This window comes from Neltuma alba, unplaced genomic scaffold (assembly GCF_004799145.2).
Source record: "Neltuma alba isolate B1F8T4 unplaced genomic scaffold, ASM479914v2 tig00004947_pilon, whole genome shotgun sequence".
In the NCBI taxonomy this organism is placed as follows: domain Eukaryota; kingdom Viridiplantae; phylum Streptophyta; class Magnoliopsida; order Fabales; family Fabaceae; genus Neltuma; species Neltuma alba.
The window spans coordinates 53,838-71,820 of NW_021633925.1; the positions used below are offsets into that span (position 1 = coordinate 53,838).

Sequence of the window (17,983 nt, forward strand, 5' to 3'; positions counted from 1 at the left end):
TAAAACCATCGGTTTTAAATTTGAGGGGCTAAAACCAAAATAAGCTCAAATTTCAAGGACAAAAAATTATCTTAAACCTATCTCTAAGGGAAAAAAAACTTAAAATGATAAATTTAGTCAAAGAGCTAGAAAACTACAGATTTGAACAGAAGTAATAAACCAATCAATTACTGAGAATCTGCAGGTAATTAATTAATACCTGATATTATCTCATTGTGTATGTGTACGTGATCCTGAAAAAGACAAAAAAAACATATATTAGGGTTTGGTTAACTCTTCTTCTCCTAATTAAAACATGAATAGATTTTTTTTTTTTGAATATGTAACTTTCACAGAAGGTCATGGAGATTGGGAAATTCTCTGAACATTTGAATTTTTATATAACATTTATTTGAAAATGATACATTTTTAATCAAAACACGTAATTACATTTTAAATATAGTACTAATTCGCCGTATTAGTTTGAATAACACACAAACTATGATTGATTTAGTCAGTCTTCTATTTATGCAGGGCAACAAAATATTAAGTTAAGCAATGGGGATAAGGTCGTCCATTTATGACCTACACGGAAATAGACCAGAATCATAAAATAGCAAAGTATGTGATAGGCTCATTCTAACTAACACTTCAAACATCACTTTCAAGAAAAACGTAACTAGTGAGGGTTGAAATAAGTTAAGTTAGGCTAGTTTTTAACAAATATGTCATAACATGCAATAGATATTTGAAGTCTGTGTTTAGACTTGAGTTTATATATAGGTTTATCTTGGCTCAGGCATGGGCCTTCAAAACCCCTAATAAGGCCCGAATCCTTTTCAATGTAAACCTTTAAATAGACTTAAAAAACTATACATCCCTCAATCGATCTATATATGTATACACACATAACTCTTCAAATAAATTTAAAAGCCTATGTATTTCAAAAGCCTAGGATTCATCCTTATTCTCACTTGCAACATAAAAGTTTAAGAAGATAAAGAAAATAATGCATAGTGATAATAGTTATTTGAGTAAACAGGAATAAAAGAAACCAATCATGCATTGACTAAGTGAAAAATAGTTAGCCTAATAAATAATCATTGGCAAAAAATTAAAAATTTGTTTAGTACATTACAATCAATTTATCAACCATTTATATGATTTTTTTGACAAAATTACCAGACCCCAATCTCTGAATTTCTTTTCACCTAATTATTTAAATGTAGAATAATTAAGAGCATTTTTTTTAGAGAAAAAATTAATGTAGTAGATATATTTGTAAAAAAATTTCTTATTAAAAAGATGGAGACAAATTTTCTAGGGAGAATTCCAACTATCCAACCAAAATATCTAAATTCAAATTAGAATATACATTTTTAATAATTCCTAATCAGGATATGAGACCTAATTAGGAAGTTTTAAATATTTTTAAATGACCAAAATGTCCCTCTTTAATTAAAAATAGAAATTGATTATTTTATTCCTCCCAAATGGTTCACCTCTCTTATTATTTATATTTAGATAAAAAAACTTATACATAATTTTTCACTTTTTGAAATTTTGTATATATAACTAAAACCAAAGAAATATTTTAATAAAAACGTTTTAAGTTGTAATATAAGTAGTCTTTAAATAAATATTTTTTTTGCGTGTTATAAATATTTATTTTAAATTTTTAAAATATTTTAATCACTAGAAATATTTAGTATTAAGTTGTTTTAATTTACATTGCTAATAAATAAAATAAACGTAGATGATAAGAATAAAAAAAATATTTATCTAAAGGCTACTTATATACAAATTTTAGACATGGTAAAATTACTTATAGTTTTTCATCTTAAAAAATAATCATAAAAATGAGGGAACATTTGGGAGGGTTAGAGGAGTAATTAATTTTTCTTTTTAACTAAAGAAGGGCATTTTAGTTATTTAATAATATTCAAAAATTTGTAATTAGGCCTTACGGCGTAATTAAGAATTTGTTAAAAGTGTAGGTTTGAATTTGGATTTAGATATTTCGGTTGGATTTATTTGAGATTCTCCCAATTTTCTATCCTATAAAGAATATTAGAGGGATTAAATAAGTTTATCATTTTCTTTGTATTGCTATCTAATTTAATTAAATAGGACAGTAAATGAGTAAATGACCTCTGTTGCATAAAAATGGTTAGGAAAAAGGTTAAATGCGATTCCATTGCACTAGCTTAAACAAACAAACAGAAAGCATAAGAGAGAGAAAGTGTGAAAAACAGAGGTTGATGATAGTCTTATGGAGTTCAATTACTATTGAAGACTTGATATCCCGAAGCCCAAACGACTGGTCATCAAAATCATAGACTCTCCTATTCAAAGTGCCCCCTTTTATACGTGAGAGAAACTCGCGATGGGTGGAGATTTGAGTTATAATTTTTTAAAACAATGGAGGTCCCTGCACTTGTTAATTATGTATATTGTTTTGCATATACCTGGGTTAGATGATGAAAATCAGATTTGTAGGATAACTCATTTTGGTTTTTATAACAGTAGGATAACTCGTTTTAACTCATGACCAATGTGTGAATTGTAAGAAAGATGAGAGATTGTTTGCAGTTGATTTGCAATTCGTTATTTCCAAGTCCAATTGCTATACGTCAAGGCCGTAGGAATTTATGAAGGGGAGTGCTATTTGCAGGCTAGATGAGGAAAAACATTTACATGAAATGTATAACTAAGATGAATAAGTTGAAGTCGATATGAAATTTGGAATCTCTCTGGCCCTTCTTTTTTGTCTTGGCAATGAATGATTCCTATGGCTTAGTCAAAGATCATGATGGAATTGGCTTTGGTTATTTGTGTTTATATTAATCTTACTGGCCAAAAAAAAAAGTTCTTATTACTGCTAATTCCTTGAATTTTTAAAATGAGAACATAATCACATCTGTAGCCATCATAATCGATGTCCCTAGAATAATAGAAGTATCACGTTGTGATTCAGTTTGTAGAAATGCCACTTGGGAACGGGAAATATCACCAGTCAATAAAATTAATAAGTATTTCAAATTGTTTATAGAAATATTTTATTACATAAAAATATAATAAGCGTAAAGTAGCTCATATAAAAATATGGTCCCTCTCCTCCCCTCCCGAACCAAACAAAATAACATTAAAATCCCTCCCCTTCTTTCTCTTCCCCTCCCCTTCATTAAAATCCCTCCCATTCCTTTCCCTTCACTGAACCAAACACACCCTAAGTGCAATTCTCCTTATATTCTATGTGGGTCAGATTTTCCATGATCCATCAGCGTAAGCAAAGATTGAGGAGTTCGGCAAAGACTGAGCCATCATTGTTGAAGGAACTATAGGGAATAATATAGCCCGAAATTAGATAAGTTTGTGTTAAAATTGAAAAAGTATTTAGGAAACTTGATTAAACCAAAAAGACTACTTCAATATACATGGAATTAAAGATAACGGCTAAATTTGATATGAATAATGTAACACTACAATAAAAAAAATAAAAAATATATTTTGTATAATATTAAATCTGGACCATTCAAATGCTGATATTATGATTAGAAGATGGAAGAGTACAGAGGAGGATGGGAAGGGAATATGAGAGATTCCTGACTGCTTCTTAGGGGTGTTCATAATGCCCAGTTGCCCAGTGTGCCTGCTTGAGCTTGAGAAAAATTTGCCCAACGTAGTCCAACAAAAGCCAACCCTGAAAAAAGTGGGCACTTTCAGGCTGGACAGATCACGGGATCATATATAATATAATATCATATATTAATATATTTTTTATACTATATTTCAGTCATTATTTATTGGGAAAATGACACTAAAGTCCCATGGAAAACAAAATATTGCTTCAAACTTGCTAATTGCAATAGAGTTCCAAAGGGACTTGAGTGCATTAATGAAAAAGGTTAGTTGACACACATGCTCCTACTAAAAGACACGAAACACTGTAGAATTGATTTCCAATGTCTTCTTCTTTAAGTTCCTTCATGAGAAAGAGAAGCTTGCTATAAAGGAAGCAAAGTTGTGGAGTATCCTTCCTATCATAATTAGTCAAGTCCAAGCACCTTCTGTCTTTATCGTCGTGACCAATTTTGAGGTTTGAAACTTTCTTTCCTCTTATCTCCTAAAAATTTGTGGTTGGCATATTGAGTTTGTAGAAAATCACTCTACCTTTTAGTTGTTGAAAAGCTTTCATTTTTTGTTTGCTGTAAACAAGGAAACCAATACAAAGATTAGTTTTTGGTTTAGTGTGTGTTGGTAATTTAAGTTGGGGTTTCATTATGGGTAAGCAGGGTGATTATGGGTGTTCTGTTTTTGGATATATTTTGGATGGGCTAATGGTGGGTTTGCTATGTTTGGGCAAGATTTAGTGGGAATGGATGAAAAGGATGAAGGTTGGTGTCGGTAGAAACCCTTACTGCGGAATGGGGGAATATGTTGTCAATGTAGGCCGCAATAATTGTCAATACAAGTGCTTGACTAGTTAATTATAACTGTGTCATATTGGTTTATGTTCAAGATGGCTAGTGTGTATGGAAAGCATTTGTTTTTTTTAATACAGGGAGGAGTTTTTAAATAATGGAGAAGATTATATGCACTAAGGAGGAGCAAGACACTACAAAAAAACATGCTTTTAGCGACAGAATTAGCGACAGACTAGCGACGAAAACGGATTAGCGACGGAATTTGTTCCGTCGCTAATTCCTTTGTCGCTAATTGATTAGCGACGGAATTGAAATTCCGTCGCTAATTAGTGACGGATTAGCGATGGAAAATTTTGTCGCTAATTACCGACGGAAAATTCCGTCGATAATCCGTCGCTAATTCTTGACTGAAATTTTCGTCGCAAAATTAGCGACGGAATTTTTCTGTCGCTAACCCAATTTTTTTAAAAAAATAAAATAAAATGCCACGTGGCACCTCTACCAATTGCCACGTTATCACTGGGGACCACCTCCACGTGTCTCTACTACCTCACCTCTACCTGCCACGTGTGCTGCCACCTCACCTGCCATCTCACCTCTGCTGCCACATCACATATCACCTTTGCCTGCCACGTGTTGCCACCACATAATTTCCTCTTCAAAGTGACTTCTCCATGGCTCGAACCCAGGACCTCCTCTGTGCGCGCGTGCGGCTTTACCAGTTGAGCTGCAATGAACCTGTTGACTTATTATGTAAAATTAAATATATATATAATATTATTTTACACAAACAATTATATATATATTATTAAAAACTAAAAATATACTATATGATAATTTTAATCTAACTATTTTAATGAAAAAGTAATTTTTTAATATTTTTAAATAATTTTTTATTCTTAAAAAATATTTTTAATATAATTTTATTTCTAACCGCACTAATCTTGAATTTTAAATCATAATATTTTTTATAAATATTTTTTAAATTTATTAGCGATGGATTAGCGATGGAAAATTTTGTCGCTAATTACCGACGGAAAATTCCGTCGATAATCCGTCGCTAATTCTTGACTGAAATTTTCGTCGCAAAATTAGCGACGGAATTTTTCTGTCGCTAACCCGATTTTTTAAAAAAATAAAATAAAATGCCACGTGGCACCTCTACCAATTGCCACGTTATCACTGGGACCACCTCCACGTGTCTCTACTACCTCACCTCTGCCTGCCACGTGTGCTGCCACCCACCTCACCTGCCATCTCACCTCTGCTGCCACACATCACATATCACCTTTGCCTGCCACGTGTTGCCACCACATAATTTCCTCTTCAAAGTGACTTCTCCATGGCTCGAACCCAGGACCTCCTCTGTGCGCGCGTGCGGCTTTACCAGTTGAGCTGCAATGAACCTGTTGACTTATTATGTAAAATTAAATATATATATATAATATTATTTTACACAAACAATTATATATATTATTAAAAACTAAAAATATACTATATGATAATTTTAATCTAACTATTTTAATGAAAAAGTAATTTTTTAATATTTTTTAAATAATTTTTATTCTTAAAAAAATATTTTTAATATAATTTTAATTTCTAACCGCACTAATCTTGAATTTTAAATCATAAATAATTTTTTATAAATATTTTTTAAATTTATTTTTTAATTAACATTGATAAGATATACAATTTAATGATATATGTATTATATTACATTATATTATATTATCTATATGTGTTTTATATATTTGAAGAAAATCATTTATAATTAGTCAAAAAATCTTGTTATTCAAAAATAACTACTATAATAAAATCTAATAAATTATTCTATATAAAAAATTAAATAATTTGAATAGATTATGATAAACAGTATTCTCCTGCTTGTATATATATCCAATGTAAGATTAAAAATGTTTTAAAATCATTATATTCTTAATTGTTATAATATATTTTTGTAAGATTATAATTTAAAATAACAAATTTAAAATTAGTGACGGATTAGCGATGAAATTGCGACGGAATAAAATTAGCGACGGAATTAGTGACAAAAATTCTATGACAAACAATTTAGCGACGGAATTAGCGATGGAAATTTCTGACGGAAAAAATTCCGTCGCTAATATTACTTATTTTTCCGACGGATTAGCGACGGAATTTAGTGACGAACAGAAATTCCGTCGCTAATCCATCGCTAATATTAGCGACGGAAAAATTCTGTCGCTAATCCGTCGAAAAAATTAGCGACGGAATTTCCGTCAGAAATTAGCGATGGAATTTGTTTCTGTCCCAAATTCTATCAATAATTAGCGACGGAATTTGTTTCTGTCGCTAATCAGCTGTTTTTTTTAAGTGAGATGTATAAATTTAGTTTGAACAAATGTTTTTATTATCATTTGTTGCCATGTAGATTGTTGCTGAAGTACTGCTAATTTTCACTATCACTTGTCATTTAGTACAAAATTGATCAATTGTTTGGAGGTGCCTATGGTGACTTGTTATTCATAGGAGCAACTTGCATTGTGACAAAGTGTGTTGTCTGTGCTACCAGGCAAAAGTTAGAGCAAAAAAAGAAAAGAGACACATTTATTATTTATATCACTTGTTGTTGTAAATGGTATACTTAATATATGATTAATTAAATGTTGGAATGAAAACAAAAGCGCTGATTAGATTGTGTCAAGGAACAAAAAACCAAACTGAATACTAAACTGATTGAAATAGTAGTTCAAGAGTAAGTGGTTTAGACCAAGGTTAGCCCGGGATGAGACCGGTAATATTAAAATAATACAATTTAATTGAAGATAAAGAAATACAACAATAATAATAATTGCTTCTAACCAAAAAATAAGAAATATAATAATACTTTAGTTGTAATAATAACAAAATACAATAATATTGAAATGATTCATCATTACAATCCTTGAATTATTAAAATTAAAAATATTTTGCTTGGTATAAAATATTTGATTAAAAATATTTTAATAAAATAACATTAAGAATGTTTTATTAAATAGTATGTATTACACCAAAGCAGCTCTCCCTAATTTTCTTTTTAACCGGGCTTCCCTCCACTATCTTCAAAGGTATAGAATTTATAATCACATCAATGCTTTGAGGAACGAAAAAGAAGGAAAAAAGTTATGCTAAAGCCTGTCTACAGCATATAGTCTGCCTATACAATGTTTTTTTTTTTTAAAACTCTCTCTAGTGTTTTGATTTGACTTAGAACTCTAGCCAAAATTTTAAACTTTTGCCATTCTTCCCTTCACTTTTTTTCCCATATCTACAACGTTTCTTCTCGTTCCTCTTTCTCTTAAGTTTGAATATATTTGTTATTTGTTCTCCTTCTCGGCTCCTCCTTCTAAGTAGAAACAGGTTGGACATGGCAGCAATAATAGTTGCAGAATCAACACCTTGTATTGCTTGCCTTGTTTATAGCAGACAAAAATGGAAGCTTTTCATTTTTCATTAACTAAAGGGCCGAGCAATTTTCTATAAACCCAATTTGCCAACCACAAGTTTTAGGAGATGAGAGAAAGAAAGTTTTAAACCTCAAAATTGGCCATGATGATAAAGACAAAAGGTGCTTTGCCTTGAATAATTATGATGGGGAGGACGCTCCGCAACTTTGCTTTCTTTATAGCAAGCTTTTCTTTCTGAGGGAGGAAATCAAGGAACAAGATATGGGAATCAATTCTATAGAGTTTCATGTCTTTTCTTAGGGGCATATGTGTCAACTCACCTTTTTCATTAATGCGCTTAAGTCCTTTTGGGACTCTAGTGCAATTAGCAAGGTTGAAGGGACCTTTTTGTGGTATTTTATCTTCCATAGGATCTCGGTGTCATTTTCCTATTTCTTCCCATTTGTCCTAGGCCCTCTGACTGAGCCTCTTGTTCTTTCGTTCACCGCTCACTCCAGGTATCCACTCTCCAGTGATAGTGGCGACTCGCTCCTCTATCCCTATGTCTCTGCAATCTCCATCTCTCATTCAGTTTATGCTTTCAATTACTTACTCCATCTCTTGTCCATCGTCTATCCTGTCTTAGGTGGAGAACGAGTCAGCGCAAGTGCACACTATCAAATCTCATCTATTTCGTCTGTCATTGTCCATCTTGTCCATCTCTCCTCCTTAATTCCTTCTCAATCTCAGCATGCCACTCTTGTTTCAGTTACTCTTTCCGTCTCTCATCAATTTTGTCTCAGGTCTATATTTCTTTCTATTTCTTTTTAATAGTTTTGGGTGCTAATAATTAATTATATCGATGACAATAATAAATTAGTTTTGAAGCTTGAATTAAAAATTGGAAGGTAATGGATAGAAATCATTCGAGTGAGCACAAAATTCTCCTTTTGAGTCAAAGTCAGGAGCTTTTCTTACAAATAAGTTGAATAAGGCTTGTGAATTATGGCTAGTAATATAGGCCTCTGCTGTAGCTGATGCCTTATTTTTCTATTTTGAGTCAAAGGAAGAACTTTAGTGTTTATATTAAGATTGTTGTTTGCTAGAACTAACACCTTCATTGTATCAAATGGTCTGTTAGGAATTGTGCTCTGTATAGGTATTTTTGTATCAAATACTAATACAATTGTCTTCTTTTTTATTGTCTTATTTTTCAAGTTGTTGACGGCCAAAAATAGTTTTGTATATTGATATATCTTTAAAACATTGTCCCTTGAATTATATAATATTTGCAACTTAAATGTAATATTGTTTGCAGCTTAAATGGATGATAAAGCTTCAATTACATCATCATCCCCATTAGTTTATGGAATATCTCCAAGTGTTTTCTTTTTCTTTTTCTTTTTTTTCTTTTTTAGATGTTTTATCCTTTTCTCAATTTGTGTACGGTGGAGGTTATTGATGCAAACTATTTGAATTTTAAGGCTTTAATTACAATCATGAGAGTTGCCTTGTTTTAATTGAATAATTGATTGTGGATGTTGTTTAATTCTTGAGATATAGATATTTGTTAAGATTTATTCTAGAATATTTCAATGTGTGGAAATGTGAAATTATGAAATATATGTTTTAGGTATAAATGAAGATTATTTCTCATAGGATTTAAGGAGATATTTAGAAAGCCCGCCATACCCAATCTAAAATGGTTAGGGCTTTTATAGGTAGGGCCAGGCAATGGGCTGCAAAATACAGCTCGTTCACATTTCGAGCTAGGTATTGGGTCGGAGCCTTGTCCAACCTTGTCCATGTGCACCCTAAGGTGCTTAATAACTCTAGAGTTCTCGGTGATAGAGGGAGTTTTTCTCTCCCCCCCCCCCAACCCACAAAATTTGAGCACCAATTCCAATCTGCTTCTACAAGGAATTGGTACATATGTGTAGCTGGAAGTAAACTATTACTTCCAATAAGTTCTTTTATATTAATTCATTTGAAGAGAAAACAATATTGACAAATGTCCATTTTCATCTATTTCGGAGGCTTTTTTTTTGTTTGTTTAGAAGGAGACATTGATAAAGAAGACATAGATAGTAGCATTTATTCTTCTGTTTCCATCAGAAGAAAAATGGTCACTATATTCATATGTTGAGGGCATAACAAATGAAAATAGTGCATATATATACATATATATATATATATATATATCTGTTCAGGCCAAAATAGATGAATAAAGCAGACTATACTCCTTTGTCCTAGTGTGAATGGACTAACATAGGTGCATTATTTTCGTTTGTTCTGTAATGAATAGATGAATATAAGGGCCGATTTCATCTGTTCATACTAGAATAGACAAAAATAATCTTTTTAAAGAAAATGTGAAATTATTTGTATTGTCAATTTTTATTACAACATGCAATTGTAGAAAGCATATGAAACAGAACCAAAATAGATTGCAGTATATGATTCCATACAAATAGAATCCACAATCATAAGAGTCAAAATAATTAATGTCAACTATAACATCCTAATTAGCTTAATTAAGTAAAAAAAGAGAGAGTAAAATACTATAACCTCCCTTATATTTTATTTTAATTACACAGATCTTCCATCTATTTTGAAAACATATACTTAAACCCAAACTGTTAACTCCATTAAGAATATTTCAAAAAAAAAATTTTTAATTCAAATTTATATTGAAACACTTTCTATTTGCTAAATTACCCTTCATGATACTAAATCCCAAAACCTTGGTTAAAACTATACTGAAGAATTTAAGATTTTCTCTTTTACCTTGATTTTATTTTTTTTATTTTTGAAAATTGTTGTTTGTTTAATGTTTTTACTATATTGGGCCAAAAAATTAAGTAATTTTGTTAATACAAACATAAATTTAAATGATTTATATAACTTTCCAAACTCGCATAATTTATATTATGTGATAAGAAAATAAGCATTCAAAATATTTTCTAGCCATTTAAAAAAAATCTTAAGTTTTAATATTTCATGAGAAACTAAAATTATATAATTCTATAATATAATTGAAATTAAAATTTTATTACATATTAAAATTTTTGAGAATACATGTATTACAATTATTTTTTGTTGGATGAAAAATTATTTTTTATAAATATAAATGTTTAAATAACATTATGTTAAAGAAGGATATTTTGGTTAAAATAAAAATTTAAAAGTCAAATTTAACGGTCAACTAACTGTTGGATGGATAGAAATTGAATCTTAAAAATATAAAGAAGGTTTGTGTAACATATATTTTAATTTGAAGGGAAGTTTATATATGTTTTCAAAATAGAAGGAAAGTTTCTGTAATTTAAGTACAATAGAGCGGTAGTCAATGTATTTTACTCAAAAAAAAAATAAAAGAGAAACATCCTAAGTTAAATTATTTAATCCAACACGGTGAAATCCAATAATTTTAGCAATCCACAAAATATAAAAACATACCAAAGTTTTCATAACACTTATACAATGTTAGGCAGTGGAGGAGCAACAGGCTTTTGTTCAAAATTGTTCCCATTTTGATATTCTATCATCAATGATTAGAAATAAAGATCCACAAAAGTCATAAAAGCAACTAACCAGCAACTAGCAAAAGGTTCAGTTTGCGAAGATTCATAAAGATCAAGCTACTAAGTAAATGGTTGAAAATAAAAGGTACACATTATTAAGCAAATTAAATAAATGAATTAGCAAATTGCAGCTTATTGCCCACCTTAACCTCCTTTAGTGAGGCTCATCGACTAGTACGTAGAAACATATGTCACCCTGCAAAATATAGGCCCTGATAAAAATAATGACTTGACAAGACCAAAAAGTATTAACAAGCAAACCAATAAGTACCGAGGGGAAAAAAAGTTTTCGTGTTTCCTTCTTTTAAGAGAAATGTGAACTTACAAAAGACAAGCCTCCATGAGATTTTAAAAGCTCCACCATGGTAAGCTTTTGAGCGCCTTCTGCATCAGCTAGAGGCTGCTGGGGGAAAAATCGTGGCTTTTGACATTCATAAAGTTCAATAATTGACCCATATTCAAGCACACATAGAAGCCACATGAAGAAGGGCGCGATTAAACATTGAGGATATATATTTATGTTTAAATAACATCCATAACTTTCTAAAATTCAACATGGAGATTAAACATCGAAGATACTTAAATAACTATCATATTTCAATCAAATTTCTCTCCTAGACATTTTCACAAACACCTTATATGTGCATTAACATTTAAACAAGTTTACATGCTTTTAATTTTCATATGCTTTGCCCAATCACTATCAATAATGCTTCCCGAAAGCAATTATTCACCAACAATCAATGTAAATAGAAAACTTTCAACACCCATAAACCCAACAGTCACTTTCAACACCCATATAATAGTCACAAACAACTAAAACATTTAGCACCACCAAACCAAATAACTTACCTTGCGTCTTGCAAAGCTTAAGCCATGAAGAAGAAAGAAAGAGCGTCATTGAGCAAGTAGGAGAAGAAAGGAGGATCAGTTTGCCATCAAGAAGAGAGGTTGACTATGGAGCTCACCACATCGTTGAGCTGTACGTTGAGTTTTCGAGAAGGAGAAGAGAGAAGGAGCTGTCGCCGACCAAGAAGGAAAAGGGAGGAAAACATTGTTTGCACGGTTGAAGGATAAGAGAAGAAGAGGGGAGAAAAGCTCACGCGGTGAAGGGGAAGAGGAATGAAGCTCCTGTGGCGAACGAGAAGAAGAAAAATGAGATTGATAGGGCTTTGGTCTCCTCAAATATAGCACTGTAGGTTTGAAACTAGGGGGGAAAAGCTTTTCGTCTATTACTAAGTAACAAGTATATATATACATATTTGTATGTTAAAGCATAATAGATGAATATAATGGCCTTTTTCCCTGTGTTTTTAAAAACAGACTGAAATAAGGGACGAAAGTTTATCTTTTTATAGTAGTCGAAGTGTCAAAAGCCCCATATTTACATTTATTATATATAGTTTTCTCCCTCTATCAATGCACTACACACACACACACACACATTTATATTTGTGAATAAAAAATTCAGATTTTTTTTCTTCATGTCGCATTTGTTGGACGCAAAAATCACATCGGATTTCATAGATTTTATTTTAAATTACATACAGACAGTGCATCTGTCATTGTATGTATGCGTGTCTTGGGGGCTTGATCAACTTTATCATGCACTTTCACATTAACTATTACTTGGACTCATGATCAATAGGATGCACCAAAATTTTGGAAATCTAATTAATTTGAGAAGAAATGTGAGATCTTCTAAAGAAGGACTAGAAAGGCTTCAAAAATACAAGGTCCGATATGAAGAAGGTTCTCACATTAAGAACTCATAAGGTGTACCAATAACTATTCTAAGAAGCTTTAAAAATTACAATTATTAAGAAGGATCAGAATTAACATTATTTTCTGCTAAAAGTAATTGTTTAGGATTATTAATGGTTACAATTTTAAAACAGGTTTTTTTAAGAAATACAGCAACAGTGATAACTTCTTGTCCTGAAAAGAAATCTTGATTTTTTTAAAGAAAAAATTAGTATAATTATATGTTTCTCCCAAGAAGGCCAGATGTCTGCCTTATGCCTTATGGTACCTGAACTCCCATGAAATCTCTAATAATATTCCTTCCTTCTAAAACTATATATATATATATATATATATATTATAAGGATATGAGATTTAGCAGTTTAACAAATAGTTGATGAATTGCATATCTTTCACAGAAATTTAAGAAAACAAAGCAATTTTTTCTTTTGTTGTGCCTCTGGTTCTATTTTCATATTTTCCTTCATTTTTATTCAGAACTGTACTATCATCACTATCATTGATGGACATGACTTTGCTTTTCAATATGCAGTTACATTTCTCTTCATTTCTCAGACCAATGAAATTATGTAATTTGTCTGTTCTTCATTTTTTTTTCCTTTTAAATACCAAGCTAGACGTATTTGTACCCAGGGGCAAAAATTTACAATCTATTTACTGATACGAATTGCAAATTTGTAAAGCTAGGGCCTCAATAAAGACAATTGTAAGACTAAAATTTACATTATAGCCTGTAGCAATGTGGATAGATATTTAGACATTGGAGGAGTAGCTACATGATTCAAGTACCAAAGTAACAATTTATTCTGGCACAGCCACTGACATTTCTTTGTCCACAAAAGAAGAGTCTTAGAGAAGATTTGAGATCAAAATATAGTTCATGAAAAGTGAGGAACTTTCTTAGGGCACAAATTTATCATAATAACATATCTAAAGTGGTGTCTCAAGCTTATTCTTTGATATTACGGTCAATTTTGACTTTTTTTCCCTAAGACTAAGAGCATTTTTAATTTGATTTAGCTCCCTTAGTACACTCATCGTGTCCATCCTTTCTTTAGGAGATTCTACTGAACAAGCAAGTCCAATTTTAAATAGTGAAATTAGAGTCTTCTCATGGTTGGGATGCATAAGAGCCACTTCCTCCATCCTAATTTCTCCTCTAGCTACTATTGTTGTCTGTTGTACTTGTTGGCGAACAAGAGCTGTGTCCATAATTTCCAAAAGATTGTCTGGAAATGCAGCTTTGACATAGCTATGAAGATTGTGGCCATCTTCAAACATTAGGTTTGTTGGTCTTTTTCCGGTTAACATTTCCAAAATAAGAATACCAAAAGAATATACATCACCATGTGTTGATACCTCAGAAGTTATCCCATACTCTGAAATGTGTTAGGATATGGTTAGTGTTTAGAAATTCATTGTGCTGAAATCAACAAAATTAAAAAAAAATTCATAAAAGGAATGGAATTTTCAAGAACTTCAAGCTAAAATAAAATATGTTACCTGGAGGAGCATAGCCGATCGTCCCTTTTATTCCAGACGTGCTTGTTTGCTTTTGAGAACTGCCCTTAAGGGTGGCAAGTAGTCTTGCTAACCCAAAATCACTCACATGAGCCACCATATCATCATCAAGAAGGACATTGCTGGGCTTTATGTCACAATGGACTACTTGTTCCTCATTTTCATAATGAAGGTAATGCAGTGCAGAGGCAACATCATATACAACATTAAATCTTTGATAAATATCCAATGCTGACTGACATGCACTTTCTTGATTAGGATGCAACCATTTTTCAAGGCTTCCATTTGGCATATACTCAAACACCAATGCCTTAAATTCTTGTCCGTTGTAATCAATGCTAGAGCAACATGTTAAAATTTTTACCAAATTTCGATGCCTCATGTTTTTCAGTGCATTACATTCTGAAATGAAACTCTTTTGAGCCCTCTTCTTTTGAAAGTTCAGTACCTTTATTGCAACAATTTTATCTTCTGATTCTAGCCTTCCTTTATATACTGAGCCAGAACTCCCAGATCCAATCAAGTTGTTGGTAGAGAAACCTTGGGTTACAATGTGTAGATTTTGATATGACACCTTGGGAAATTGTTCTACTCTTGATGAAGTTGAAGATGATTTCTTGTTTCTTTCATGCTTCCAATAGAAGGCAAACAAAAATATCAATAAAAGTGAAAAAGCCACACAAATCACAATAGCCATGAGCTTCAAATTGTGTTTTCTTTTTGTGTCCACTTTCTTAGGGCATGGTGGTAAGTGCAACTCATAAATTCCCCCACAAAGATTGATATTTCCAATAAGTGATATTGCACTTGCATTGCTGAAAACTCCTTCTACTGGAACCTCACCATCAAACGTATTGAAAGAAATATTTAAGTACTGAAGAAAAGAAACATTTTGTAGGTCGATTAGTATTGATCCAGATAGGTTGTTTTGAGATATATCTAAATGCACAAGACCTTTCATCAAAGCTAGCGAAGGAGGCATGGGCCCATTGAAAGAATTCCCTTTTAAGTTAAGGTATTCCATACTTGTGCATTCTCCTATGGTCCAAGGAATCTCTCCGGAAAGATTATTTTCAGAGATATCCAAAGTCCCCAGGTTTTTAAGCATTCCTACCTCTGAAGGCAAAGATCCGTTGAATGAATTGTGAGATAAGTTTAATAAAATGGATAAGGAGGGAAGACCAAAAATCTCAAAGGGTATAGGACCACTGAGATTGTTTTCTGAAAGGTCTAGGGTGAGCAAACTTTTCATGTTTCCCATTGTGATAGGAACTTTTCCTTGAAGCATATTTCCTGAAATGCTTAGCAAAATCAATTCACTAAGGTTTCCTAAGGAACCCGGTATCTCTCCTGAGAGTTGGTTTCCATCGAGACCTAATTCTTTTATCTCACGTAAGTTTCCAAAAGAGATTGGAATAGCACCTGAGAATCTGTTGGATTCAAGAGCCAAGACAGTTAAATATTTGTACTTTCCTAAAGTATCAGGAATAGTACCATAGATCTCATTACCACGAAGGTATAGTCCACTGAGCTGGGTTGACAAATTTCCTATGGAATTGGGCAAAATGCCTCCAAATTTGTTGATGCCCAAACTTAATATTTGAAGTTTGCTACAATTTTTCAAAGGTGTCATGAAATCAAGGTCACCATTTGAGCTGCTCCCAAAATTATTAATTTGTATATTAAGGCGGGAAAGATCTTTTAGGTTTCCTAAATTGGGAACTTGACCGAAAAAATGGTTTGAAGAAATATCGCATCTTTGGAGTGAAGATGCATTTTTTATGGAATTTGGTATTGGACCAGAAATTTGATTCCCCCCTATGGAAAAATATTCTAGATTTGGAAGGGTGGAGAACATGTCATGTGGAAGCTGAGTCATGTTCAAATCATTTTCTGCTACTGATAGTATAGTGAGAGATGATAGATTGAAAAGTGCAGAAGGAAGTGCACCTGAGAATGTAGTCCTCGGTGCTCCTAAAAACATCAAATTCTTCAAACGGCCGATCTCTTCAGGTATACTTGCTTCCAAGTTGTTGCAGCCTACTGCAAGACGAGTGAGGGAAGTAAGATTCCATATAGACCATGGAATTTCTCCAGTTAAATTGTTGAGAGAAAGTTGAAAGTGTTCAAGCTTCTGAAGATACCCCAGCTGATATGGTATTTTACCAATAAGCCTATTCCCTGCCAAATCCAAGATCCTCAATTTAGTGCAACTCGTCAAGTTCCAAGGAATCTCTCCTGTCAATGCATTGTCATAGAGAATGAGTGTATTTAGCCTGAACAAACATCCCAACTCTGATGGGATTTCTCTATGGAAACTATTGTTTGTGAGGGAGAGATATCTCAAGAAAGAGAGATTACCAATGTGGTGTGATATGATCCCACCAAATTGATAGCCTCCCAAATTCAACTTGGTGACTCGCTGATGCTTATGGCCGCATGTGATTCCAGTCCAGCTGCAGAAGTGGTTCGAACTATTCCAAGAGCTCAAGATATCATGAGGATCATCAGTTATTGATTCTTTAAACTTGAGCAATGCCAAATAATCAGTCTCATTTGATGCAGCTCTGACATGCTGGAAGCAAATCAAGTTTATGTAGAAGATGAAAAGGATTAATGGTTGAAGGTAGTAGCTGGAAAGAAATGAAAATGAAGCGGGGGCAAAAGCCATGGTCATGCTAAAGTGCAAAAATGGTTTTGTGGATTCATATATTGAAATGGTATGCTGCTTTTAATTTATAGGAGCTTTAGTCTGTTCTTAATTTGCCTAAGCTTTTCCATTTTCATTGACTTCATTTGTTGATTTACAAGAAGTGAAAGGGACGCATGCAGACCAAGACATGTACAGTGATGTATGATATGTCTTGACAATAAACAAACAAATAATACTAATTAAATAAACAATAAAAGGGAAAATTGGGGATTAATCCCCATTTGAAAATTTAGCTGGGGCATGAATCCTAGTTAAAGGTGAAGTCATGAGATTTTTTGGGGGGAAAATAAGCATCCATATGAAATGGCCATTTTACTCTGTGCAATCTATCTTCTCTTGTGTGTAAATCCATCTTCCCTATGTACAATCCACCTTCTCTATGGGCAAATTAAGTCCCCTTCATGCAATCCATCTTCTCGATGTATAACTTACTTCCCTATATGCAAATTAAATTTTGTGCAACTTATCTTCTACGTAATAACACAAATATTTCGATATCAGTCTTTGAAAGACATAGTCGTAGACCTACTACTACAACGCATCCAAATTATGAGCCGTGTTTAATTTGCAATGACTTCACAGCCTAATATC

At 32.4% G+C, this 17,983-nt stretch overlaps 1 protein-coding gene across 1 annotated transcript; it reads right to left on the bottom strand.

Moving 5' to 3' along the window:
* Positions 1–14,154: 14,154 nt before the first annotated feature.
* Positions 14,155–17,350, bottom strand: LOC114746363 (probable LRR receptor-like serine/threonine-protein kinase At3g47570; the record flags this gene model as incomplete). The annotated part of the gene is made up of 3 exons (XM_028934583.1): positions 17,041–17,350; positions 14,662–16,917; positions 14,155–14,537 (listed from the first exon to the last, which is right to left on the bottom strand). Coding segments are annotated over exons 1-3 (2,949 nt in total), but the record flags the coding sequence as incomplete, so codon positions are not given.
* Positions 17,351–17,983: the final 633 nt, after the last annotated feature.